This window comes from Halichoeres trimaculatus, unplaced genomic scaffold (assembly GCF_033239565.1).
Source record: "Halichoeres trimaculatus isolate MK-OKI-2021-1 unplaced genomic scaffold, fHalTri1.1 fHalTri1_scaffold_9, whole genome shotgun sequence".
Classification (NCBI taxonomy): domain Eukaryota; kingdom Metazoa; phylum Chordata; class Actinopteri; order Labriformes; family Labridae; genus Halichoeres; species Halichoeres trimaculatus.
Window position 1 is genome coordinate 7,399,172 of NW_027437188.1, and position 27,649 is coordinate 7,426,820.

The 27,649-nt window shown below is 39.9% G+C and overlaps 2 protein-coding genes across 2 annotated transcripts; one reads left to right on the top strand and one right to left on the bottom strand.

The window, feature by feature from the left end:
* Positions 1-149: 149 nt before the first annotated feature.
* Positions 150-14,221, bottom strand: pnkp (polynucleotide kinase 3'-phosphatase). Its single transcript, XM_074679816.1, has 18 exons — positions 14,156-14,221; positions 13,866-14,047; positions 11,575-11,621; positions 10,994-11,272; positions 9,614-9,883; positions 8,474-8,553; positions 8,259-8,316; positions 8,063-8,170; positions 6,746-6,817; positions 6,510-6,558; positions 3,986-4,056; positions 3,714-3,806; positions 3,525-3,621; positions 3,369-3,430; positions 3,083-3,192; positions 643-730; positions 480-547; positions 150-320 (listed from the first exon to the last, which is right to left on the bottom strand). The coding sequence occupies exons 2-18, from the start codon at positions 13,984-13,986 to the stop codon at positions 200-202; spliced, it is 1,794 nt and encodes a 597-aa protein (XP_074535917.1). The 5' UTR covers positions 13,987-14,047; positions 14,156-14,221; the 3' UTR covers positions 150-199.
* LOC141798045 (TRPM8 channel-associated factor homolog) lies at positions 13,360-27,059 on the top strand. The gene is made up of 13 exons (XM_074679813.1): positions 13,360-13,428; positions 17,800-17,883; positions 18,709-19,370; positions 19,675-19,891; positions 20,106-20,403; positions 21,735-22,033; positions 22,119-22,293; positions 22,565-22,659; positions 23,283-23,493; positions 23,613-23,849; positions 25,753-25,976; positions 26,134-26,247; positions 26,603-27,059. Exons 3-13 carry the CDS (start codon positions 18,727-18,729, stop codon positions 26,843-26,845), a joined length of 2,757 nt encoding a protein of 918 aa, XP_074535914.1. The 5' UTR covers positions 13,360-13,428; positions 17,800-17,883; positions 18,709-18,726; the 3' UTR covers positions 26,846-27,059.
* Positions 27,060-27,649: the final 590 nt, after the last annotated feature.

Genomic DNA, 27,649 nt, shown 5'->3' on the forward strand with positions numbered 1-27,649 from the left:
AGGCAAATATATCATTCGAGCATGGTAGGTTGTTTCTTAAAATTTCAGCAAACACTATTTCTTACAGCTAGTCTGATCATCATCAAGCGGCTTATCCAAAGACTGTGCATATTTATTAGACATAAAAGCAGCCAGAGAGTAGGCACCATTAAAAAAAACAAGAGCCAAAAGCATAGAGGAGCCAGCTGTCCAATCAGAATCAGCCTTCTGAAAACTGCTGGAACAGAGCTTCTGATTGGCTGTCTTTGAACTTTGGGACAAAGTGGATCAGAAGAATCGCTGAAAACCCCTCGGAGAGTGCAGGAGCCACAAAGTGTTTCCTGTTTAGAAAGAGAGGTGATTGGTACAGGGGCGTGTACTAGTTCAAGGAAAATTAAGCATTTAACTCCAGCTCTAACTGTCAAAATATCTTCAAGCCTTCAACTACTAGCCCATACTTTTGAGTTTTAAAACTATTTAAAGAAATGATTCTTTCTTACTTGTAACTGTGGAAAACCATGTCGTTCACCTTGGCGTGTTTGGTGTCTGAAGGAGCCATCTCACGGAACTGGAAAGGATAATTAACCATTAAAAAAAACACACACTTGTGATCTCAGCTAGGATTAAAACCAAACACTGAAGTGTTTAAGAGTCCAGTCTTACTCTGTTGTTGTGTTTGGCTTGCTCCAGAGTGGCGGTGAACTGAAAACACCGACACGGCACGCCTGCAGCCTTGGCCACGTCCAAATATCTGCACAGAGAGAATTATTGTCTCACCACAGTATAAAGAAACACAGCATATAATCAGTATTAACACATGTAATTCATCCATTTAAAATAAGTGGTAACAACTCTGGTAGACAGTGTTTAAATGTCACCATAAATAAAATTTAAAAAACACCTTTTTGTGTGTTTGGCACTAATCTGACTCTGCAAAAGTGCAGCCAATTTAGCTGTTAAAGACAACTGTGTCTTCATTTAAAACTGTCATTATTTTTGTTTTCGTCATGTCTCTTCTAAGAGCCACTGAACAGAACAGCTGTTTTGACTCTGTGCTGCTGCATGTGTCAGTACACAGAGCCATTGAGTAAAGGGAGACACTGCAGAGGGAGGGGAGGGGCTGTCTGGTGCAAAAGAAAAACAGTGGAAAAATCTACAAATACAAAGTGCACTCAAAAAAAAAAATTCTCTGTGTGGGACTTTATGAGTGGTTAATGTCAGTGGTGTGTGTGACCCTGGGGTAATGTCCAGCTAAGCCTCTTGATTCTGCAAACAGGAGCCTTTCAGATTATTTACCAGGATACGGAGACATACACATGCACTTGCTATTGAAAAGCACCACATATGACCTCAACTGAAAACAACCTATCACTTTAACATGGCCAAAGGAATTGCCATTACACTCATATGACCTTGATAATCAGGGACCGAAAAATGACAAAAATCATTTGAAGTGTTAATTTGAAGCTTGTCTTCAGTCAAAGGTACAACAAGTTTGCATACTCAGCACCGTTTCTAATATGGTCATAAACTTATATCTGTCCATCTTTGTTTGTAGATACTGAACAAACTTTATTCGTGACTTCATCTGCTATAAAGAGAAAATGACTGGCGCACTTGGGCCCCGTTTACACGATAATGTTTCATCTAAAAACCCTAAAACGCAGTGAAAAAAATCTGTGTTTACACGGAGATACTGAGGAACTGAAAACACTGTAGTAAGCATGCCAGGCCTGTAGGTGATGCTATAACTGTCTTTTACAGAAGCCACTTTTGGAAGATCTCAACCGAAGTAGAGTTTAGCCAATCATCTGGTGTTTTGGTAAAAACCATAGACTGTAAAAAAATGGACGTCATCTTGCTCAGCTTTAAGTGAGGTCACCACAACAACTGCTCCCCCTGGCGGCTGGCTGCAGTATAGGTAAAAAAATCCGGCTCTCCTGCCATTCCAGATGGGCTGTGGTCAAACTTTAAAAAATTAATACTCCTTGTAAAAATGTTTCTCACGTCTGATTGTTGTGGTGGTTTGAAGATATCGTTTGGCTTACTGTTTACACGGCAGCCGTGACGGCTGCATTTCAGAAAAGTCCCACTCTGGAGGCTGTTTTCAAAAGTTAGCAGTTAAGGTCGGCTAAAACGCCATTGCCGTGTAAACGCGAGGCTGAAACACAACAAAACTTTTGTTTCACCCCAAAACCATTGTCGTGCAAACGGCCCCTCAAACTCATCAAAAGAGCATCTAATTTCATATTGGTGAGATAGTTTTGTTATTTTCTATGGAAGCCCTAAAATGCCATGATAAATTACACATCATTTCTGTGTTTTCTCAAGATAACAAGTTATCTCCTTTGATTCCTTGAGATAGTGAATAATTTGAGATTTATTTTTTTTTGCAAAGATCCAGATTTAGTTTTTTCATGGGATGATTTACCTCATTAGCTTGAGAAATTGAAACTTGTTTCCTTAAGGTACGGAAATAATTTTCTGCTGATCTATGAATCAACTCAGTAGGTTGATTGATATCATGGGCTAGAAGATGTTGATCAATCTGCCTTTCTGCCTCTGCCTAAATGACTGAATTAAGTAAAGCTGATTGCTGTGCTTCAGAAAGGCACCAGAAAGGCAGCTAGACACGCCATCCTCTGGCTAATTATCACAATTGACCGACTGATCTGATTTTTAGATCAGCAAAAAACTATCTTCTTGTCCAGATTACTTTGTTTTCTCATGATATTGAGAAAATATCTTATCTCTAGAAAACAGAAAATAAAATGTTTAATCACGACATCTTAGGGCTTCTGTAGTTTGCAGATAAAAGTTGGAAATACCAAGATCTGCAGCTTCAGCTGGCAGCAAACTTTTACATGGAGCTGAAAGTTGTTGCAGAGGATTACAAACATTCCTGCCAGGTGTCAGCTCTGAAGTGGACAAAATGAGGGTTTAATGACCGGTGTCTTTGTCCTGCCTGCAAGTACATTCATGTATTCACGGATTTACTCTTTACTGAGTACCCCTCTGTGTGCTGATGTGTCTTAAAGCTGGTGTGCATAAAGAAAAACAGAAATGCATCTCCACAGCATGTTCTCATACACTCATGGTTTACCGTTTGCGAGACTCCAGATCTGGGTTTGTGTTGTCTACGACGACACTCTTGCCCTCTTTCAGAGCACTATCACACGCTGCCACACACTTCTGCCATGAACCAAGTGTGTCCTGAAACAAAACAAACAAAAAGTTACAACTCTTTGGAAACTGTCATTTTCCCAATCATTACACAAGTGTATAGATAATTTAAAGAAACCAAATCCACCTATCAGGACATCAGTTAATTCTTGTCATATGTAAGGTGTCCTGAGATCTGGAGCAGAACTAGACGGATACCCACTCACCCGGTTCACGTACACATAGCCTTTTGGAATGACGTGGGTGTGGAAGAAGGTGGATTTACCCGCTGTGGGGGGCAGGGAGATGAGATGAGAGGCATAATCAGAAAACTATTTTTAGGGATGAAAAAGAGAAAAAGGAAGCAGAAACATTTCACTCACACGCAGGGAAACCCACAGCCACGATGACCTCTGTCTTGCTTGAGATGAGAGAGGCAGACGGTGGGTCATACAGCTGTGCATTGGCGTCAAGCTTCCTCTAGAGGTGAGATCGAAGAAAAGAATCAGAAAATCTGTGTTTCTTTCACACTGCTGGTCTCCGTCATGGCTGAGTAAGTTCACTGTACTTACAGGGTCAAAACTAGGCATGTTGTAGGGGGCGCTCTTCCAGCCCAGGAAAAACTCTTCTGGGGTGTAGAACTGCAGCCCAATGTTCAGAGCAAACTACAACGACAGGAGGGAAAACAATGACTGGTCCCAGAAACACTGAGCTGTTAAAAGGACTATTAATGACACATCATGTCCCAGAATAACACGATACTCATGAGCACACACAAAAAGTCAGAGCAGGAGGAGAGACAGCACGAAGTGGTAAAAGAAACATCCAGAGTGGAAAGTCTTACCAGTCGGTCACTGCAGGAGAAATCCTTCTTCTTCTTCCCTGGAGCCCAGTTCTCTGGTCTACCTGCAGCATCTAAGCACAGAGGGAAGAGTCAGCAGCTGTGTGTGTGTGTGTGCCTGTCTGATTGCTATTGTGCTACTGTCCCTCAGTATAAAACTACTTCTTCTCTGCATTTTAAAGAATGATTTCTGGGTTTGGGTTTGGCTTTAAACCTGGATCTCTTATCTATAGATGTGTAGAGTCACTTTAAATGTACCCACAGTTGCAACACTTTAGTCCTACTTTAATGTTATACTCCCTTTCAGCAGACTGTCTGCTACAATTTGGTGTTAGTTGCAGGTTTGTATGATAATTTGTTACCTGACAGTGTTGAAAAGTAAGATGACCCAATACATATTTCATATTCCAGATCTTAGTATCTAGGATATTGTCAGGATCTGGATCGTACTTTTACATCTTTCAGAAATTATGGTGACCTTGTCTTGTATTGTTTTGCAAAGCAATCCGACCATTTATAGTGGAGTTATATACACATATGATGAAAACAGCCTTATCTCACAATGATAAAGAATCCTTTAAAAAAGTCCTGGATCCAGACAGTGATCCTGATCACCTCAAAAATCTAATCACTTCTTCCTTATCCCATTTTGAAAATTTCCTGAAAGTTTCATCAAGATCTGTTTGTTACTTTTTGAGTTATGTTGTTCACAGACAAACACACAAACTCTTTCAAAAACATAACCTCCTTGGCAGAGCTGATAACAGCAAGGCCTGACAAAGTTATGACAGTGCTTACCTCACTAACAGGGTAACCCTCATTAAAACCCAGAAAAAAATAAGTCATCAGTAAAAACAAGATGAGGGTAAAAACAGTAAATTGTACAACAATCAATTAACAATTAATAAGTAACACAGAGCCTGGTTTCTCCTGCATTGATTCCTTATTGCTACTTGTTTATCTTAATGATAACTGTGAAAACAAAGCTGTTTTTTAACATTAACTATCCTGGTACCTTTAGTCTTCTCTGCTGCAAAGGGATTATGGGTAAAGCTAACTCTTTAATTAGCCCACTGTGCCACTTACAATTTGATTCAGACAGTGTGGTTTGGCATGCTCCTCTTTTGTCACCGCTGAGCACCTTTCAATAAAAGTCAAGCCTCATTTAGAAATCTTAGGAATGTGCTTCGACCAGATCTGATGTCCCGAAATAAAAGATAGCAAATCCTTTTTTGCTCAAGCTGAAAGCTGCACCTGTTTGCTCCTCCACAAATTGAACTTTAACACACAGTCTTCTGGGACTTGAACTGTAAGACGTGTGGGTGGTGTAGGAGGTGAAAGTAGATTTATTAAAAGCACATGTTCCAAGGCTCTGGTATAGGAGTTAGGTTGTGTGTCCCATGAGGCTAGCCCTCCAGCAGCCAGGCCAGGATCAATCTGCAGCTTCTTTCCCACATGTCACTGATTCCCTTCACTCACCCTTCCAGCTCTATCCACTATCCTGTCCTCTGTATTTTAAGGCATAAAAGCCTAAAAAATAACTTAAAAACAAAAAAAAAGCATCTTCGAGCTGGCCTAAGTGTATGTGCTGAAGCTGTCATTCTTGGTTTAACTCCTGGCCATGGCCTTTTGTTGAAAGTTTTTCCCTTTCTCTACATTTTTTTAGGCAAGTGCTGTTCTTAACAGCACACAGTTTGAAAATCCATCAGTGATAACCGCATCCTCCCCTCCCCCAAGTAGCCTATAAACAAACTGAATTGACCTACTTTTCTTAAAAGTTTTAGATCTTATCACACTCTCAAAAGTTTCTATTAGGGTTACACAAGAGTTATTATAAAGAGTTATGATGGGTACGATTACCTTCGCCAAGGAGGTTGTGTTTTTGGGAGTTTGTCTGTTTGACTGTGAAAAACATAACTTAAAAAGTAACACACAGATCTTGATGAAATTTTCAGGAAATGTTCAAAATGGGATAAGGAAGAAGTGATTAAATTTTAGAGGTGATCTGGATCACCGTCTGGATCCAGGATTTGTTTAAAGCATTAATATCATTTTGAGATAGGGCTGTTTTCACCATATGTGTTTATAACTCCATGATAAATGGTCAGATTGCTTTGCAAAACAATACAAGACAAGGTCACCATAATTTCTGACAGATGTAAAAGTAGGATCCAGATCCTGGTAATATTCTGGATACTAAGATCTGGAATATGAAATATGTACTGGGTCATCATAATTTTCATCAAATTACTGTACAAACCTGCAACTAACACCAAATTGTAGCAGACAGTCTGCTGAAAGGGAGTATAACATTAAAGTAGGACTAAAGTGTTGATGACACTTGCTTGGCAGAGGTCTGCGCTCTCTGAGTTTGACTTTTTAGTTGAGGGGAACATGGTAGCAGTAAAGTTTAATTTAGGTGCATCTTTATGACACCACATTACATAACTAAATGATACACCCAACCAACTGTGGTTACAGGATCGCATTGTACTATCAACACCTGATCATGCCAAGCTTCACTTACCTCCCACAAAAAGACTCTGTGTCTTGTCAACAGCCACACCATCATTCCCCTGAGCAGAAAACACACATGCACACACACAGATGATTGTCACACAGAGCACGAGACATCAGTGCGCATACAGGGAGGGGCAGTTAAAGGAGTTTTCTGTGACTCATAATAAATTCCGTACAGGAGTTCAAAGCAAACAGCAAGTGTCAGGTGTGGATTGTAAACAGTTTGGGTGTGGGAGCAGCTACCTTCTCACACAAGTAATCCCACATTCCCATCACGGGTTTCCTGTAGATACCAGGACCAGTTGCTACAAACACCTGAGGACAAGAGAGAAGGGGATGCAAATGTCAGCATTTTTACATTAATCATTGAAGATACATGTAAAAGATATATATCACTGGAGTAAAATGGAAGTCTGTGTGTATTAAGGTTTGGGAAATAACTTGACTGATTCACCGCCTTAGGAAAAATGGATAGTCAGCTGAGTTGGAGACAGATTTTATTTCTTTCAGAATAATTTTAAATTAATTCCATCCTTTAAAATTATTTATTGTTTCTTAACATTTGCCTTTGGTTTCATGATCTGCCTGTTTTTGATTTTGTTTGTTTTGGTTTTGCTCCCCTGATAAAGAACTATACCTTCAGTTTTAAAAAGTTCTTTATGTATAAAAGCTGTTACATTCAATTTTCTTTGATGTTCATTCACGAAACTACAGTCTAAATAATTGTCAAGCAGATGTAAAACAGTGTGTTCTTAGGCCGTGGCTGCCCTTGATGACAGCTGGCAACAGACAGATGTGGAAAGATGGAAAGTCTTTTGTCTTTCATTTTTTGCTCTCTTATTTTGCCTTTATTGTTTTTTAGCCTTTCTATACTCTTATTGTTTTTACCTTTTTAAGTCCATGCTCTTTTATCTATATGTATTTATTTATCTATTCTATTTTATTTTTACATTATTGTAAATACCTTCTACTACATCCTGATTTTACCTAACTTATGTTTCACGCTTGTTTCACTTTCAACCTTTTCACTTTTACCCTTTAGGCCTTTAATTGTTGTATATTTTGCTCATATCTTTGCTTAATTATAATTATTCTTTCATTATTTTGTCCATATTTTTTTAAACAATTTTATATATTTATATTTAATGTTCTGATTTCGTCTGTAACTACCTTAAATGCCCTTTGCATTGCCTCTTCCTTCTTTCTCTTACTGAGTTGTATGTTTTTAGCTTTTATCTCTGTCCTCATGGGCTCATTTTATGTTGTATGGTTCTTGTATTGTGTGGGTCCCTAACTTTGCTTCCTGATGTCTTCATGAATGGTATCTTTCTGCTCGAGAGCCTCTTAGAACTGTGTATTTTGTTTTGTTTTTGTGTTTCTGCACTTTGTTGTCATTTAGCACTTTGTAAACTTTTGTTTTTAAAAGGTGCTATATAAATAAAATTATTATCACATTATTATTATCAGATGTAAACCAGTGTAGAACAGCAACAGCAAGTTTTCACACACCCATAGAAATATGATAAAGGTAGTCTGCAGGTAAAACTCAAAGCTTCAAACCTGCACAGGCAGCTTCAGCGTGGCGAGGATGTCCTCCACTTTAGACTTAAAGACTTCTGGTCTCAGTTTGCCTTTTTCGATCCCCATCTGATTGGTGAAGAACACCACCTTCAAGAAGAGAAATTTGTTCATCTGTTTAGTCAACTTCAAAAAAATTATTTGAAGTGATTAACTCTAATGTGTTGTTTTTACTCACTTTGTATCCGTCTTTGAGCAGGCTGGCCAGCTTAGGCTGGATCTCAGGATAAAGGATCCTGTACATTGAACAAAAAAAAGCAGAGGGACAAAAACAGGACATCAAACATGAAAGATTTAAGAGCTGGAACCAGGATCAAAAAGAAAGAGAGCATGTGTCCCATTCTTCATCTCTGGCAAACAATTAAAAGTGAGAATTCAAGACTGCAGACTTACCTCCAGTCATCTGGGGCAGTGGGAAACACTTTTCCAGACTTGGTGGTGATGATGCAGCCGTCAATGTCGAACCCAGCTATCTGCAGAGTGAGAGTGAGACATGGTGAGATGTCTTGTGTGTTTGTGAAAGGTGCTCTGAGAATCTTCTGATACTTAAAAAAAACCCAACCTTCTTTTAAAGGAACCATCATTAAAACTATAAACCAGACTTTTCTACGGTGGCTCTGAGAGATCACAGTGCTGCAACTTAAGAAAACACATGCAAGAAGACAAAACACAAGCAAATTGAGAAAACATTTTCATTAATTTGACAACACACGCACAACACAACACATTAGAAAAACATTCTGCAAATAAATTGCAACACAACAGAAGTGTTTCCAGAGGACACTTAAAAGTGATGCACATGTCCAGACACGCTTGTTCACGCAGATTTTCAGTCAAAATCATGTACTTTTTACCTCATTTTTCAACACAACTGATGGAAGGAAACTATAAAAGAGCTGTGACTTTAAATTAGTGTCAACATCAAGCATGTCTGGATATGTGCATCACTTTTAAGTGTCCTCTGGAAACGCTTCAGTTGTGTTGTGTTGTGATCTTTGTGGCTTGTTTCCAAATGCTGCGCACGTGTTGTCAAACAGATGAAGATGTTTTCTTAATTTTCTTGTGTTTTGTCTTTTTGCATGTGTTTTCTTAAGTTGCACTGCTGTGAGCTCACAGGGCCACCGTACTTTTCTCTTAGTGGCCCCAGTGTCAGTGTGTTGAGAGGGCCTGGGACAATCTGGACAACAGGAACTGAACCAACAAAAAACACTTCCATTATTCAAAAACTCACTAGTTTTTGAACCAGATGATAAGTCGGTTGTTTTGAATAATAAAATAGAAAAAAAAGGCAAACCCACTGTTTTCAAATCGGCTAATAAACTTCAAAATGACAGCAGCTGAGTTAGAATGATGGCAACTCTTGACAACAACAGAAAAAAAACATTAAAAACCTCTAGTCTAAGAAAAGAATATTATCAGAATCAGCTATCTGCTCAGTTGCTATCTCTAACATTTGAATCAATATTGGCATTGATTTCCCTAAATGGGGCGTCTCTATGAGCGGGCAAAGCGTTCCATTGCCACACTTTTCACCTTGTCACTCCCTTTGACACCAGCAGCAGTGTAGAGCAACAGTTTGCCAATCTGCTGCCAGTTGCTCTTCAGACAGCCTTTTGAGGAGGAAGAAGATGAAGGTTGGGCGCTTGAGCTCTCCTCCTTCGCAGTCATCGCTGCCAACTCCTGCAGTTCCTTGAGCTTCTCCTCTGCTAGTCTCTCTTCCTCATCGACCTCCTCCTCCTCATCTCCTCGGCGGCGCTTCCTTTTGGGTTGCTCTTTCACTGGAGTCTGTTTTCTTTTTGAAGACTAAACATGAAAATACAACAAAACAGCTTTGTTTACTTTCACTTAAAGGTCCCATATTATGCAAAAATCACTTTATTAAGTCTTTTAGTGATATTTGTGGGTCTTTGTCTTTCCCCCCAGCCCACAAAATGTGATATTTAATGACAAAACCTGTACTTAGTAGTGCTTGTGAATGTAAAATCCTGACCTAAGATGGGAGGTTTGGAATCAGGGATTTGGCGACATCAGCGATTCCCTTTTTTGACCAATCAGGAGCAAGTCTGACCTGATTGGTCCACCAGATACCCCCCGAACCCCCTCCCTGCCCACTCCCCTCCCCGTTGCTGTAGGGGAGGAGAATGCCAAAGTTGAAGAACCATCACTGCTCTGTTTTTGGCTGTAAACAGCCACATAGTTCCATGCTCAAGCTTCCAATCTCAGAAGAAGACAAGACTAAGTGGCTAGAGTTCATTAATCAAGGAAATGTGCCAGCTACACTCAGTAAAATTGTGCATGTGTGTGCTAGTCACTTCACGGCTGACTGCTTCTCCAACTTTGGACAGTACAACGGAGAGCTAGCGAATAGACTGGTCCTGAATCCAGGAGCCTTACCAACCATCCGCCAACAAACCTCGGACTCTGGAAATGTGAGTATTTTAAATGCTGTGTGCTGTGGAACAGATGTAAGAGCTTTTCCTAAGTGTCCCCCCATCTGTGTGTTAGCTTCAGGATGCTAACTTTAGCTACAGTTAGCCTGTTGTTTTAGCCTGTAATGTTTCGGCAAACAAGCTTCGCTGTTTTCTGAACATTGTGCACTCAGAGCTCGTGGCGCTGCTCTCAGTGAAGCGGAAGAGCGGGGCGGTATCAGCGGTGGCTCATTTACATACGAAGGTCACGCCCACTAAATCAGAGCGTTCTGAACAGAGGGGCTATGAGAGCCTGGAAACAATGCTGCTGTGCTTGATTTATTGGCTTTTTGGACCAAAACATGTTACTACCATTTCATGAAGACATCAATGATCCATATTAAACTGCAGAAAAGCAGCAGAATATGGGACCTTTTAGAAGAAGTGAATAAAACAACAGGAATCAATGCAAAAAGCAAAGAGTGTTAAACAGCGTGTTTGTTACCTTCATGGGGGAGGCAGGGAAAAAATCCTTTATACTGCGTTTAGGATTCTGACTGGACTGTGCCTCTTTGTCCTCCTCGTTTCTTCCTCCTCTTGTTTTATCTGCAGCCGTTAGACCTTTCTCTGCAGCAGTGGAGGCTGAGCCGTTAGAGCTCAGAGAGAAGTTCAGTTTGAATGGATGGTTCTTGTTAACCAGGTAGAGTGTGCCTCCGTTTGTGAGTTTTCCAGACTGGCCACGGCTCAGCTGCTCACCGTCTAGAGAACTAGGATTGGGACCCAGCTGAGGGATAAAAAGGGACATACATGGACATTGGACTGCAGTAATTTTTTATAGTGACTTTACAAGACTGAGATAATCAGGGTGTGTCCAGGCAGCAAAGAGAAAGGTGTGCTGCAGTAAGATATTAAAGACATAACAACCAACAGATATTGTTGTTATGTAACATCAAATATTTACTCGGTGTGGTGTTTGTGGGGTGTGGACGGGAAGAGTGTTTTTGATCTGAGAGCTGTTCAGGAAAGGAGATGAGCTAAAATATGTCCCATGACACTGTGAGGGATTCTCAGTGTTTGATTTCATACCTGAGTAACAAGCACATCCTGGTCTGCATAGCAAGCCACCACCTTCACTGTAAGAGAATAAAGTCTATTACCATCCCTCATACACACATACACACATGCGTTTCCACATGTATATAATGAACTGAAACTTTTGGTACTCATGGTACACAAATAAATTGGCAGAGACTGCACATAAAATTTGGATAATTTACAGAAAGTTAAACAAAGATTGACATTTTTTTTTGCATACAACATTTAATGAATCAGATTATTAACTTTGCAAATAAGTTTATTTCAAATGAATCAATGATGCTAAAGATTTGAGAATTATAGTAACTAATTTTTCAAAGTTTCAGTCTGCAAAAGGGCTGCAACCTTTGTGTCTGTTTTTTTTTTTTTACTCATAAATTTTTTTAAAGCATAAGTGTTCCATAGAGAAAAAAAAACATAAATGATTGCTAATGGGCTGTAGCATTGTTTAGTTTCTCCATTGTCTCCTGTTTATTTTTGTGATTTCTCACTGAGCCTGGAAACAGTAAAAGTCTAGTAAAGTGCCACACAATCCAATGTGACATACCTAAATGTCTTACAGTGGATCGACACTACAAAACCGAGCAATGATATGAAATATAAAGAGCTCCAAATGTTAAAATTCACACATCCTAGGATTCAGATTCACAAAAATATGAAGTTTTGCACAAAGGTGACTCAACACATATTGATAAAATCTGTTCCAACTTCATTCTATGGTAAATAATAATAAAAGTAATAATAATAATAATAATAATAATAATAATAATAATAATAATAATAATAATAATAATAATAATAATAGATTAATATTCTAATTTTCAGCCCAAGATGTGTAAACCCAAACCCTCTAAATCTTGTATTTATGTTCATGATAAATTAAGGTGTTATTAAGTCAATCTGCAGCCCCTGAATGAGGGTTAAGAGACCCAGCACCAGGTCCTAGTTCAAAACTATGTCTAGACAAGTCAGACCTTGACTCAGTTATCCCAGGGATGCTACAGATGTTTAGAATACAGTTTCAGTTTTGTGGAACCTTTAACAATTTATTGAAATGCTAAAAACATTTTTTTTTCTGTCTAAATCCACTTGGACCAGGTCCTGATCCACTTAATGCCTTAACTAGCCAGATGGAACACAATTTCAATAAGTCACAAATTTTCATCTTTCTGTTACAATTCTGAATGGGCAGGTTCTGGATCAAGACCTAGCCCACCTGAGTGTAGATGTGGGAAAAAGTTGTGAAATCTACCTTTTTTCTCATTTCTAACAATAAAGGTTTCACAATACTGCAACTTAAAGTCCAAAGTCAAGCCTAACTGTTGCCTGAAGTTCATTTTCCTAGAGCCCATAGTCTTCATCCTACAATGTATAAATTAAAGCACTGCAATAAATTTATTTTTAGGTTATGTGTATGTTTACATTTTATGCCAAGGTCACAAAAAACAAAGTGTTTATATCAACATCTCACATAACTACATGTGGACAGTGCATTGGCTACTTGAACAAAGCCAAAGCTCTGTATATTCTGCAGAAATCCAACAACTCTTACAGCTGATGTCTTTAAATCAATGAATTCATCATAGTGGAGAAATATGCTTCATGAACACCCAAAGTTCAAAGAACAGAGGACAGAGCACAAGGTTAAAAAATGTGGTGCTGAAAATGTTGGGTGTGGTTTAAAATAGTAGCTAAACCATGAAAAATCTTGCCATTAAATAAGTCCGACCTATTTTTCTCCACATCGCCCCTAATGGAGAACTATTTCCTTGCTCGGGAGCCTTCGTGATGTTTACAAAGCACGTTAAACTGCTTGACTGGTGTCAAGAGACGATTGGAGAACAGGTGAGGTTAATTCAATAACTTAAAATTCACAACTTATTTGATGTCTTCTTTGACATCAAATATGTCAAAGAAGAGCTGATGGCCCTTGGTCAATTTTGCACAAATCCCTCTTTAAAAAAAAAGTTTGGACATCGCTATTCTCGACTTTGGGTTATTTATGTTCGGCCCTGGCAATGTTGTTCCGGAGTGGGACCTGGTTTCTTTAGTCTACGTACCTACCAACCACCGAAGCAGGAGCTGCGATTCAGATGTTTATTTAGGTGCTGCCTTAGTGAACAATGAATATAAGACTTCTTTGGAATCAGTTTCTCAAGTTGCATATGAAAGGACCAGTTCTCAAGTGGTTATAAATCGTCTTTGAACGAGCTACTTAGCTGTAGTATTTTTAAACAGGGGTCTTATTTTTTCGTTTGCCTCTGTGTTAGACTCTTCCTCACCCTGGTGCCTGGAGCATTTCTTATCGGTGACCCAGGTGTCCGGACCCCGGCCTAAAATCACAGCCCGTCCATCCTCTAGGAGGATCCGAGCTCCGGAGGTACTGACCAGCGAGCACGACATCTGAACGGGCGAGCACGGCGGCAAGGCTGCACTCACAGCTTTAGTGGTGTTTGAGTTCAACCTGTGTTACGATACGACAGGCCGAGATATAAAATTTAATCACTAATCGAAGTGAGTTGGTTCCTGTTCGTCTCAATTTGCTAAACTGCTCCAGTAAAGTCAAACAGACCTGAAACCACCGGGGGTATTATTTTTGTAATGTACCCGCGGGTCCAGTGGAAAAATACAGCCGTTCAGAAACATCACTCGTTTTATAGTTCCTGTTTTCTTTTCCGGGTTTCAGTCATAGGTTTCAGTTGTTTAACTATAAGGCGTTTAGTGTTAAAATGTTCATTTGACGAATCGTGAATTTCAGAGAACTACTCGGTCATCTTGGAGAAAACATATAATAGCAAAAACTTCAAAATTTTAAGTAACTTTATATTTGTTTGGGTTTACGACGCAATGAGCAGTGAGTGTGCATGCAGAGTGACTCACCTATGAGCTCCTCCACCCAGTCTGTCACTGCAGGACAACAAGCATTAGGGTAAAAGTAAACACAATTTAAAAAACATAAAGTAGTATGTAGTCTGGATAGTTCAAGCTAAGTGAATCTATGAATTTATCTCTAAATAATAATACCGACCCGTTCGTAATCGCTCTCTGTAGCTCACAGCTTACCAAATGTTACTTGTTAATCATGAATAAGCCGACTCATGCAAAACAGGAAGGTCAGGCCTCGTGTTCAATGACTCACGATAAGAGATCGTAGCTTTATTTTGTAGGAACGACATTAAAAATGGCGTCTGGCATAAATCCCGTGTTACTTTCAACATTATGTTACAACCTGCCAGAGGAGATGGTTTCTCTTCTGTTGTTTTCCTAGTTGTATTCTAATGTTTCTTACATTTATATTTTTCTCTGTTTTTTTTTTTTTTTTTTTTTTTTTTTTTTTTTTTTTTTTTAACACTTATTAAACATTTCGTTGTAAAATAATAATAATAATAATAATAATAATAATAATAATAATAAATGATAATATAATAATAATAACAAAAAGTATTATTATTATTATTATTATTATTATTATTATTATTATTATTATTATTATGTAACCTGTTCCTAACATTTAGAAATCCTTTTCAATATGCACATAGTCAAAAGTGAGAAAATCTGTCTTTTCATTAAATTGGGACTTCATTAAAGAAGTGTTTCAATAAAAATGTTGCACTCGCTTTAAATTCAATTGTTCAAGTGATTGAATACATAATCAGAAGTTAAACCAAAACTATTTAAACCTCTGAGATCTCAAGATGACATTTTCAAGACACATATTTTGTCTGACTCAGCTAAAGACTAGGAGGAGGAATTGGAAAAGGCTTCTGTGGCTGGTCTTCTAGTGGACGGAGCTGCATGAGCAGGGGTGGAGCCTGAGCAGCCCGCACAGTCCTACAAATCCTTGGTGGAGGTTCACTTGTAAAAGTTAAAAAACAAAGTCAGCACACTGAAGAACATGAATTAAAGAAAAGCTAAAAGTCCTCATTTTTACTTGACCTAAATTGAATTATTTCAGCTAACCCAGCTTGAGAGTCATATAGCTTCTATTATTTTTTAAATCTTGTTTTAGTCATTGTGCTCTTGCATGCTTTTATGTTTTGTTTGATTTTTTGTGTTTTATTTTTGCTTTCTTATTTTCATCAGACAGCTGTGAAAGACGTCATTGTTTTATGTAATAGCTCCAAAATAAAACAAGATTGGATGCATTGAAATTCCTTGAGTTGCTACTGACTTGTCAACTGTACAACACGAAAAAAAAAAAAAAAAAAAACTTCCCAGGGTTGTAAAGAGACAATAATGAACACAGCATCTTTGTTATTTTTATTAAAACTGCTGCTAGTTTAAACCACTATCAAATTTTTCCACAGTGCTCTGAGCAGACTCAAATATTGACACGTGTCAGAATAAACAGGTTGGTAAAACAGTCTCACCCTGGGTGTGTTGCTGTTTTCAAAACGTGTGTGTTTGATAACATACAGTACATCTAGAGAGTATTCATAATGCTTCACTTTTCCCCTTTTGTCAAGTTACAGCCTCCTTCCAAACAGAATAAATATATTTTCCTTAAAATTTACACACAACAACCCATAATTCAAATGTCACAAAAAGTATTTTTTTTTTTTTTTGCAGATTTATTGAATATTATGCCACAAGCTTGGCACAAATATTTTTAGCCTGTTTGGCCCATTTATCTTTGCAGCTGCACTCAAGCTCCATCAGGTTGGATGACAAGCATTGGTGCACAGCCATCTTCAGATCTCTCCAGAGATATTGGATCTTATACAAGTATGGGCTCTGGCTGGGCCACTTAAGGACATCCACAGAGTTGTCCTGAAGTCATTCCTGTGATATCTTATGCTTAGGGTCATTTTCCTGCTGAAAGATAACCTGTCGCCCCAGTCTGAGGTCAAAAGCACTCTGGAGCAGGTTTTCATCCAGGATGTCTCCATACATTGCTGCATTCATCTTTCTCTCAATCCCAACCAGTCTCCCAGTTCCTGCTGCTGAAAAACATCCCCACAGCATGATGCTGACACCACCATGCTTCACTGTAGGGATGGTATGGTCCAAGTGAGGAGCTGTACCTAGTTTCCTCTCAACATGATGCATGGCATTCACACTAAGGAGTTCACTCTTTGTCTAATCAGACCAGAGAATTTTTCTTTCTTTTGGTCTTAGAGTTCTTCAGGTGCCTTTTGGCACACTGCCGCTGGGCTGTCATGTGCTTTCTACTAAAGCGTAACTTCTGTCTGGTCACTCTACCATATGGGACTGATTGGTGGCTGCAGAGATGGTTGCACTTGTGAAGGTTCTCATCTTTCCAGCGAGGACCTCTGAAGCAATGACACAGTGACCATCAGGCTCTTGGTCACCTCCTTACTAATGCTGCTTTCCATTCATACTCGGGGAGTCAGAATGTCTGAGTGCCGAGTGGGGAAACCTAGCTGGAATGCCCCCCAAGGTTGGAATATCCAACTTGTAAGTCGGAGCACCCACACCACCCTTGAGTTCCCAGTAGGGAATTCCAAATTCAGGGGTTAACAGTAATTAAACTTCTGTTATATTCTTTTTATTTTAGAATTTCTGACTAGTGTTTGTTGCAATTAATCAGCTGTATATATAATATTATTCGATGTTTATATACAAAAATACTGCTGTTAGGGCAAGTTTTTCATCCCCACTCCTGACTTCTCTGTTCTGGGTACAAATGGAGTGCAGCATATGGCCCCTCTCCCCTGATTGCTAATTTCAGATGGGGGGCCGGTTCTAAGAGTCTGTCACCTTTGGGAACCTATAAAGACAGGTGTGTGTTTCCAGCTCATGTCCAATCAACAGACTTACCACTGGTAGACTCCTATTAAGCTGAAGGGACATCTTAAAGATGATCAGGGGAAACAGGATACACCTGAGCTCAATCTTGAGCTGTAGTTTCTCTTCTTTTTAAGGAAAACAAAAAACATTTGCAATGATAAAGAATAAACGTTTTTTGAATTGTCATTATGGGGTGTGGGGAAAAAAATCTTTATTCCCTTTGAAATGAGGCTGTAACAACAAAATGTGGAACAAGTGAAGTGCTGTGAAAACTTTCTGGATGCACTGTACTCACAAAATGAGAATGACAGTTGAGTGTTTGCGCTGACCATGTTTGGTCTTGGCTGTCATTAAATGTCTGTAGCATGGTTGGACTTACCAAAGCACCTCCTCCTGTTCTCATTTTCATCTCATTTCAAATTCCTGTTCATCCTCTTATTTATCTTTCCTCCTCTGACCTGTCAGGTAGTTGTCTTGGTTCATTGCCAGTCTGGGATACAGCGGTGCTGCAGTCGAATAATACAAGCTTGAAGACGACTTGGGATCCAGGTAAAGTCAGTCACTTATATTTTAGAGCAGTTTTTGATCATAATTGAAATCTTCACCTATTTTATCCCAGTTTAATTTGTTCTTGTAACAAAACTGTACAACCACGTTTTGTTTAAATAACAGGAGATTACCTACCAGGAGTTCTTCTAATTACAGATTTTCACCAATCAAATTGTGATTGTTCACAATGTTCTGGAAAACTGTGTGATTACCACTTAGATATCTTACCGTCTTACTTTTTTTTTTTTTTTTTTTTTTTTAATATTTAACATTAAAAGCAAAAATTAGCTTATAGATGAATAAATTGAATGGAAAATGATCCATCACCATGGAAACCAGACTGTTCCTTCATCTTTGTCCTGCGTGTTTACATTTATATTCAATAATCAGAGCGTATAACCAGGCCTGGTGCCTTTAGGGTTAAGCCCTGTGCACACCAGATGCATATTTTTCACGCAATGTTATTGGCATGTTATTAGCATGTTATTGGCATGTTATTTATCTTTTTTCGAACCCACTGTTTTTAATGCAAGCTTTCACACCAGCAACATTCTTCCGCTGAGTGATATTGTGGCTTTTATTTTTTTGGACCGAGCTGGATTTTTCTAAAGTTTTGCTTGCAACAACTACACATCCGACCACTCAAAACACTCGTTGTTGACACGTCTCACACCAAAACATTAAACATCGATTGTGTTAATGTTTAATCTCCATTCGCACTCACTTTTTCAGTTCAAACATCTGACTCATCTGACTCCTATAGGTGTATCTGTTCACCAGCTAACCTCAGACTTACCTTTCTCTCCCTCTTCCTTTGACTTTCAGACCCTCCACATTCTCACCATGTTTAGTCCACCTGTAGACCACCATGAAGATGCCTACGTCTCTCTGGTGAGAGGTTTAAAAGAGGTGGACCTCTGTGGGACCAGTGTTCCCTCTGACCTGGTGCTGATTGGAGACCATGCCTTTCCCATAGCTATTAACACACAAGGTCAGGTCCTTATGGCTGCTTCACTGTACGGCAAAGGAAGAATTGTGATTTTTGGTCATGAGAGCTACCTGACCAAATGTCCTTCTTTGGTGGAGAACGCTTTGGTCTGGCTGAGAGGAGATGGATCTGACAACCTGTCTGTGGCGGTCCACAATAATGTCCAGGCAGTCGCTGATAATCTCAGTAAATCCAGCTTCCAAACCAAAGTTGTGAGGGGCTTTGATAAAAGCCTGGGGGCTGGTGTGTATGTGACCACTGCCTACACTGTAGGCAAAGAGGTGAAGGACCTGGTGGCATTTATGAAATCTGGAGGAGGAGTGCTGATGGCTGGGCAGTCATGGCAATGGGCTTCAAGCCACCCAAAGGTCAACACACTGCTTCAGTTTCCTGGGAACAAGGTGTCTGGTGTGGCAGGGATCTACTTCTCTGAGCATCAGGGTGTGGCAGAGTGCATACCTGTGCACCCCCAGATCCCATCCTCCTGGATGGCTGTGGTGTAAGTAGAGCTTTAACACTTGTGTTTTGAGAAAAAAACTTATAACAGCATTTTCATAAAATCTGATATCTTTCTCATCTTACGATCATAAATCACAATGGTCAATAGGATGGCCACTTTGAAAAATACAATCTTTTGTTTAATGGATAGATTTAAACAAATCACCTATCATTGGAAAGCCCAGGATGTCCTATACATACCACATTTTTAAATGAGGCTTTGAAAGTGTTGTCCTCTTCAGAAAACAATGCATGGCTGGGTCTCAAGAAGACAATAAATCTCCCTCTTCTCCTGTCACAAACAGTATTGATAAAGACTTTGGGGATGACCTGGAGTTCTTACTGGATGGGGTTCCAGAGTTTGACCTGAAGGCAGATGCTTTGGCTTCTGAAATTCTGATCCATGGGCCCCTGGCTTTTCCCATTGGGACCACAGAGGGTGGACAGGCATTCGCTGCAGGAGTGTACTACGGGCAGGGACGTGTCATTGTGGTATCTCATGAAGGATTTCTGAGGGGAGAGGTAAAGATGATCCAAGCACAGGACTTGTTTGATAAATTTCAAATTTAGACAAGTTGTCTCTATGCTTTGTATTTGACAGTTCTTCAGATATTCTGATCTTTTAATTGATATGGTAACTTCACGTCCATTTTTTGAACATTAAATTGTAGTCACTAGCAATTCAGTCTATAAATACGAATACATTTACTATCTTGCAATATTTCTCTTATTACAGAGCCTGTCTAAATTCTGGAGCAATGCTGGACGTTGGTTGGATGAGGGTCGTCAGGGGGTCATTGGTATAGCCCCTAAAGTAAAATCTTCACTCTCAATCTTTCAAAAATCCGGCCTACAGTGTAAGGTATCTGGCTTCAGAGAAGACCTGAGCGTGTATGTGACCACAGCATACAGTGACGATCATGCAGCAGAGATTCAAGACTTTGTGGCAGAGGGCGGAGGTCTGGTGATAGCTGGACATGCCTGGTTCTGGGCACAGACACATCAGGGGGAGAATGTTGTCACAGATTTTCCAGGTATGATAAAGTAATCATAAAATATGACTAAGAAATATTAAACTGTAGGTTATTCTTGGGGATGATCAACAGACATGAACAACAAATGTATGTCCAGATACCAGCAGCTTAGAAGACTAACTTTGGGTTGTGCCCAAAATGAAATTAATCATTAGACATGTCAAACATGTTGTCAGGCAGGTTTGTTTCTAATTAAGCCAAAGAGCTGTCAGAAAGCAGGGCAACCATCACACAGAGATAGAAACATGGCACAGCAGTACTCAAGGAAGTTAGTACAGAATTCTACAAGGCTGTGAAACAGAAAAGAACCACAACAATTGTTGAATGGTATAAGGACAGCACAGCTTATTGTCTCAGCTAGAGAACTCAACTCAAAGATATCAAACCAGATCCATAAAGGCACAATCACACAGAGTGCTAACAAACTCACCTGTCCCATCATCAAAGGCAGACAGTGTAACCCTCAGTGGGTAAATTTTAGATGAACAAAGTCAACAAACGTGCTTAAAAGTATAAGTTATTTTAAACTGTGTGTGTGTCTGTAAATGTCTGCATTTGTGTGCAAAGAGGGGGGATACATTTTTTTTTTTATTTGATCTTTCCTTGAGTCTTAAATATGGTCTACATCACAGCATCAGATATCTGTGAATATCTGTGTTTCTGTGCCTTTCAGTTCTTTGATTCATAATAAGGCCCAAAGCGCAATTTGATTCACCACAAATCCATTCTGTTCTATTGACTTATCTACAGTTCTACAGTTTCATTTAGCAGACGCTTTTGTACAAAGCAATGTACAACACAAGCAAGAATTTTGACAGAAGGTAAAACCTTAGTCAGCTCGACAAAGTGCTACAAGTTGTTTGGCAGCAGGTGCTGCTATTAAGTGCAAGAATTTTTTGTTTGTTTTTCAGTATAGTTCAACCTTAAACAACATTCAATGTTAAGTACTGAAAATTCACTAAGAGCTGCGTCTGAGACCCTCTGACTCATTCTACCCCTAAAGACAAAGAGGAGAAGGGTCAGATTAAAGGCCTAAGTGTTCCCTGAGCGGATGAGTCTTCAGACATCTCTTAAAGTAGGAAGGAACACTGAGGAATGTATGGATAGTTAATTGATTCCAACGTTTAGGAAAAACAGAGGAGAAGAGTCTGGTTAGAGATTCAGAGCCACAATGGGCTGGGAGCACCACAGCAGAGCTTAGGGGGTGAGAAGGAGTGTAGACCTGGATGAGAGACCCCAGGTAGACAGCTTTGAAATGTATTGTCTATATGGTATGTATATGTATTTATTTGGGGTTTTTCGATCAGATGTGCTGTTATATTGTCTTTCAGGGAATCATATCCTGAACAAAATGGGCCTGACCCTGCTGGGTGGAACAATCAAAGGAGGTGTGTTCAAGACTCCTGAGCCCAGCAAGGCCAAAGAAAACTACCACTTTCGCAAGTTGCTTCACAGCTTTGCTGGCCATGTTACCAAGGGGGAAAAACTGACCAAGCAGGACGAGGAGAACCTTAGAAAGTTGGGCAAAGACTGCTCCAACTTTTTGCGCATGAACTCTCGTGATTGCTGCACCTACTCACAGGTTCTCTCCAACCTCACTGCAATCCTCAAGACATCTGGCTTGCCTCAAGTGAGAACGCAAAACCATATTTAAATGTACAGCAACCATCTGAAAACCATCAACCCCTTGCATCATTTTCAGTTATTCTTTTAAGGTCTGTGACAGCCACCCTGCCAAGAGTCCCAAAGATCACCTGCTCCTCACTGTGGGGACAGATGTGTATAAGGCCAGCCCAGATCCTGATGCCCTTCTGCCCCACCTCATCAAGAACAATCCCTTGCTGCCAGTTGTCCATAACCACAAGGTTGTGGTGAATGTTGACACAGCAGGTTAGGAGTCACGCTGGTCGACAAACATGCAAAGCATTTACGAGCTCATGTCCAAAACTGGATTTATTGTGTTTGGTTAACAGAATTAGTTACACAGAGATCACTGTTCAGAAGTAAACAGTGTGTGTGTGTGTGTGTGTGTGTGTGTGTGTGTGTGTGTGTGTGTGTGTGTATGTGTGTGTGTGTGTGTGTGTGTGTGTGTGTGTGTGTGTGTGTGTGTGTGTGTGTGTGTGTGTGTGTGTGTGTGTGTGTGTTTGTGTGTGTGTGTAAGGAGGGGAGGAGTGGGTGAGCACAGGTCTTTACCTGTCTCCTGGTATGAGGACCCATGTGGCGCTCCCAGAGAAGATTTTGAAGAAGGGATGGAAGGTACTGCACACAGACTTTTTTTCAGCATCACCTCATGGGGTTTCTGTCAGGAGGACACTTACAGGGCTGAGAAATGAAGACATTCACATACCATCCAAAAATCTGATCCTGGATCAAAAACGTCTTGAGCCTGAGTAGCTCATTTCTCTAGCAGCTCATGCATTTTGGAGTGATTTTTTTAATAAATAGCTACGCAGTTTAGAATATATTATGATGTTCGACCAACCAGAGGCAAAGCTCACCTGACTGACAGGTCGGCACCTGACAGTGGTTTAGGTGGGTAGGTTCATCTGATGATTGGCTTCAAAACTCTGATTCATAAACAGAGGTGATATCATGGATGTTATACAGTCTTTGCTCCACAACTAAAAATATTACAGAAAAACACAAGTGTGGTTACTTGTCCTCTGTGTTGACTTCTTCTTCATATCAGAGTCTTGTTTCCTTTATTTCAAATGGTTGATGATGTTAAGCGTGATAGACAAATGTCTTGGGCCACACCACTAAACAATATTCACTCTGAAAGTACCACAGTCAATACGATATCCATCTCTCCAGCTTTGAATCTTGATATTCACTGAACAAATTCTCAATCAGTGACACATGACTCATGTCATCCTCAGGTCCAGATAGGCTGTCAAACTGACAGGCTGAACAGTAATGTGCTGAAGAGAGCACCATGTGTTTCTGAGAGATTTCCTGTTGACTCAGCGATGCTGCAGGTGTGGAACCTGTGGGGTGGACTCATCTACCTGGTAGCTCCACCCAAAACCAAAGAGGAGGGGTTAGAGGTCACCGTGCAGATAGCTGTACCTGCACCATACTATAAATCTGGTGAGTCTGCTGCTGATGTGTTTTTGTTGTTTTAGATTTCAGGTCAGTGTGAAGAAGGCAAACTTCAAGGTTAAACTGTTAAACATGATCTTTGCTCAACCCCCTGGTGTTCTTTTCAGGTGTGACCACAGCAGCTGAGTGGTCAGTCCTGCGCACAGCTCCCTCACCCTGGGCAGAGCTGGAGTTTGCCAACCTCATCATAACAGTACCCTCAGAAGTTGTCAGAAACCTGGACCGCCCTGATGAGCTGGCAGTACACTGGGACGACATAATGAAGGCCATGGCTGACCTGGCTTCCATTCCACACAAATTTCCACGCAAAGAGCGCTTCGTAGCAGACGTGCAGATTTCTTTTGGTGAGCTTGGTTTTGGCTCTTTTTCAGGTTTCTTTGGTTAATGCTATGAATGCAGCAATGCATTCACAGCAGGCGTTCTTCTGTTGAAAAAAAAAAGTATTCTTCCACCCACTTTTTATTCGCTGCTCTTCCAACAAACTTCAACATTCAAACTGTTCAAACTTCAAAACATTCAGCTCATTCAGGATTACGCCACTATGACTTTTCACGGCTGTTTCACCAATACCTTCAGAGATATTTCTTTTTTTTTTCACAATTCTGGCCCCAATTTAATGAATAGGAAATTTTCTAACATTTATTTCAAAGTGGTTTTCAAAGTAAATGGATGAAGTCTTGAGTCACAAAATGACCAAGTGTCAGGCACAGTCCTCTTTACTCCCGTGTTAACTCCTGATGGTCTTTCTCAGAGATCAGTGAGGGATCACTAATTTTTCTCTCACCTTCACTGCCACAATTTTGGCTCTACAGACATGAAACTGACATGGGCAGCTTCCTCGAGGTCTTTAGATCCATACGGTTGATTTTTTTTTCCAGTCACTCCTATGGTTTTGTTACCAATGCAGGCCATTTCAGACTATGATTTCAGTGGTAAGTTCATGGAAACTAACAGTCTGAACCAACTTTGGCAGTTGGTAACCTTTGATCGCCATGGCAACACCTGACTTTGGATGGGCCTTAGCTGACAGATTTACATGATTAAACTCAGACACAGGATACAAAGCAGAGAGAGAACAGTAAAATTAATCGCTATAGTCTCCCCGACGTCACTCGTCTGTTTCTGAAACAGATTTTTGAAGTAAATTGGCTGGTGTGGCCATATTGGAAATGGGGTGGGCTTTGAGCCTCCGCAGTAACAGCTATAGGGCACCAGAAAGTCATGAGAGCTGAGCTGTGCCTCTGATTGGCCAAACTTGTGATCTTCATATCTTGTAAACTGCCAAGTTTTTAAAAAATTCAGCCCCCTTTCAGTATGTGCAGATAGTGAAATGAGCAATTTAGACAGGAGGCGTGTTTTTTTTTTTTTTTTGTACCAGGCTGGAGACTCAGAGATCACCCCACCTCCAATATGGCTGTTCCAGTTGATTTGCTTCAAATATGCATTTCAAAAACAGACGGGTGATGTCAGGGAGACTATGTCCATTAGTTATACAGATTAAACACAAACAGGACGAAGTAACACACATCAACATCATTTTCAAGGTCAGACTTCCATTTTCCCTTAGCTAGCTCATTACTTTTATGGATTTTTCTCTAATTATAATGCATTCCTTTAGTTTTTGAATTCATTCAGCCATTTAAACTTCTCAATTCATTTATCCTCTCCACTGATTCATCCATTCATTTCCTTTCATCCATGGGTTCATGACAGGCTGGATCAGTGTCTGCATTCAGCAGTTCAGCGCAAGCTTTTCAACAACTCATTCAACCATTATTTAGACTTAACTACAGTCATTCAGCAGCTTCAGCATTCTGCATCAGCAGTTCAGTGCAAGCTGCTTCAGCTTTCTGCATTCACAGCCCAATTTCTTCAGAAACTGCTTTTCTAGTTATGGCGTAATCTGCACCTGCGACACTCTCATGGTGTAATTAGTAAACTAGCTGATTATTAGCACCCGTGTATGTGACTAATGCTGCAGCCAAACAGGCTTTTCCATAACATTCCATTAGGACTAATGTAGGACTCTGTTCAATGACTGTTCATAAATACTGGCCCAGGAATCTCAGAAAATTGATTTAGCATATGAAATATAGAGTGTTGAGCATAAAAGCGCATCCTCAGGCGATTAAAAGGCTTGAGCTGTGGTCTTAATCTTTATACTTGTACATCAATAAATAAACTAAAATGTTTTTTGCATGTTTTAAATAGCAGAAATGAAGCCTAACAATCTGTTTCTCCTCCCAGGTTGGATGCATGCAGGTTATCCTATTATGGTGCACAAGGCATCAGCAGCGGCACTGGTCAGCGTGGAACACGCTCAGACTAAAGGCCTGTGGGGTCCCATTCATGAAATGGGACACAACCAACAGAGGGCCTGCTGGGAATTCCCACCTCACACCAGAGAGTGTACATGCAACCTGTGGTCTGTGTATGTGCATGAAACTGTGCTTGGAATGAGCAAGGGGAAGGTAGAGTTATTTTATTATAAGTGCATTTTGACACAACTTTTATATCAACAGAAGATAAAATGGAAAACACTTTTTTCTTTATGGTTAGATTTTGCAAAAGGTCTTAAATTTTACAGAGATCACACAGTTTCACATCACATAATTTCTTCTTCTGAAGGCTCAAGGTGCAATGACTCCTGCAAACCGAACCAAACGAATCGAGGAGTATGTCGAGGGAGGAAGGAAACTCAGCAGCTGGAGCGTATTCACGGCCCTAGAGACATACATACAGGTGAGAGAATGACTTTTGACTGTATTAGCAACGGGTACTTAGTCTGATTTCATTCACTTCACTTCACTTTGTGCCTCTTTAAAACCACTCACCATGTGACACACTTCCACACGGCATGCTGGTGTGGAGGGTCAGCATTATTGAGTCTCAGTCCTCTGAGTGTGAGTGGTTGTTCAACCCTCTAAAAGCAGCTCTGTACCAGAGCTGACTCACTGAGAAGGTGAAAGGCAGTTTATCAGTTGTCAGGAACGACCCTCCATACATGTAGACTACTGTTAAGAGATAATGAACTTAATTATACACCAAATGCAAAATAAATTCTTAGCACTTTTCACCTTTGTTCTCTTCTTTGTAGCTTCAGGAAAAGTTTGGCTGGGATGCTTTTAAGAAGGTGTTTGCAGCCTATCACAAGATGAGCAACTTCCCAAAAGGCAACCCAGCAAAGATGAACCTGTACGCTGAGACCTTCTCCCAGACCGTGAACATGAACCTGTGTGGATTCTTCAAGGCCTGGAGCTGGCCAATCGAAATGAAGACAGAGGAGAAGCTCTCAAAGCTGCCCCCTTGGGATGACCATCCCATGGTCAAGTACAACTGAGCTTCAGACTGCTGCAGAGAAAAGAGGAGAGGGAGGAGTTCACTGACAACCAAATATCTTAACTTTAGGGGCAAATTCACAAAAGATTTGATCTAGTTTCAAACAGCACCATAGATCACACATCCCTCACAGTTATTTGACCCTCTCTAAGATCTGTTAGCATATCATGTAACAATATTCTATTACGTACATGCAGACAAATGTTGTACAGCTGAGTGAATTGAGCTAAAATTTACCCTTTGAGTTAAATTCCAGCTCTTGAATAATGATGACTTGATGATATTTCTCTGAACTTTTTGTGGTTTCATTACAATACACAAAAAAACTTGAAAAGTTGTTTGTGATAAAAAGGGTTGTAATTCTAATTCTCTGATTTTTTTTTTTTTTTAATTTCTTGTGTTTCTTATCTGCTGTCTGTCATTGTACCTTTTTTCTGCTCCACAGTGTAACAGAAAGTTACTCAGACTTAAAAAGAATTGGAGCTTTTATTATTTCACTACAGATATTTGCATTAACTGACAATAAAAAAGACTGCAATGACTGCTGACTGTTTACTCTGCTTATTTTTTTTTAATTGAATGTTTTTGTGTCAGTATTTCAGTATCAGTCGTTTCAAACGCTGTGACTTTTCTCATTAACGTAAAGTGTTGTGACTAAGAAGTGATCTAACGTTTTTAAGCTCCATACTTTGAAGCTTTACTTAAACACATAGATACAAACAAATACACATCAAGACGTATCTTGATATCTTTGACCAGCAAGGATCATTTCATTGTCTGTTTCTTTTCTTTAGCATGAATGGAT

What these genes read in the sequence shown, in the direction of transcription:
- pnkp (XM_074679816.1), bottom strand. Translation starts at nt 13,986, where the DNA reads ATGTCGTGCTCGCTGGTCAGTACCTCCGGAGCTCGGATCCTCCTAGAG. An exon ending in GTGTCAAAGGGAGTGACAAG is followed by an intron (nt 8,554 to 9,613) that starts GTGAAAAGTGTG and finishes CTCACTCTGCAG; the next exon opens with ATAGCTGGGTTCGACATTGA. An exon ending in ACTGCCCCAGATGACTGGAG is followed by an intron (nt 8,317 to 8,473) that starts GTAAGTCTGCAG and finishes TTCAATGTACAG; the next exon opens with GATCCTTTATCCTGAGATCC.
- LOC141798045 (XM_074679813.1), top strand. Translation starts at nt 18,727, where the DNA reads ATGTTTAGTCCACCTGTAGACCACCATGAAGATGCCTACGTCTCTCTG. An exon ending in AAGGATTTCTGAGGGGAGAG is followed by an intron (nt 19,892 to 20,105) that starts GTAAAGATGATC and finishes CTCTTATTACAG; the next exon opens with AGCCTGTCTAAATTCTGGAG. An exon ending in GGTGAATGTTGACACAGCAG is followed by an intron (nt 22,294 to 22,564) that starts GTTAGGAGTCAC and finishes TGTGTGTGTAAG; the next exon opens with GAGGGGAGGAGTGGGTGAGC.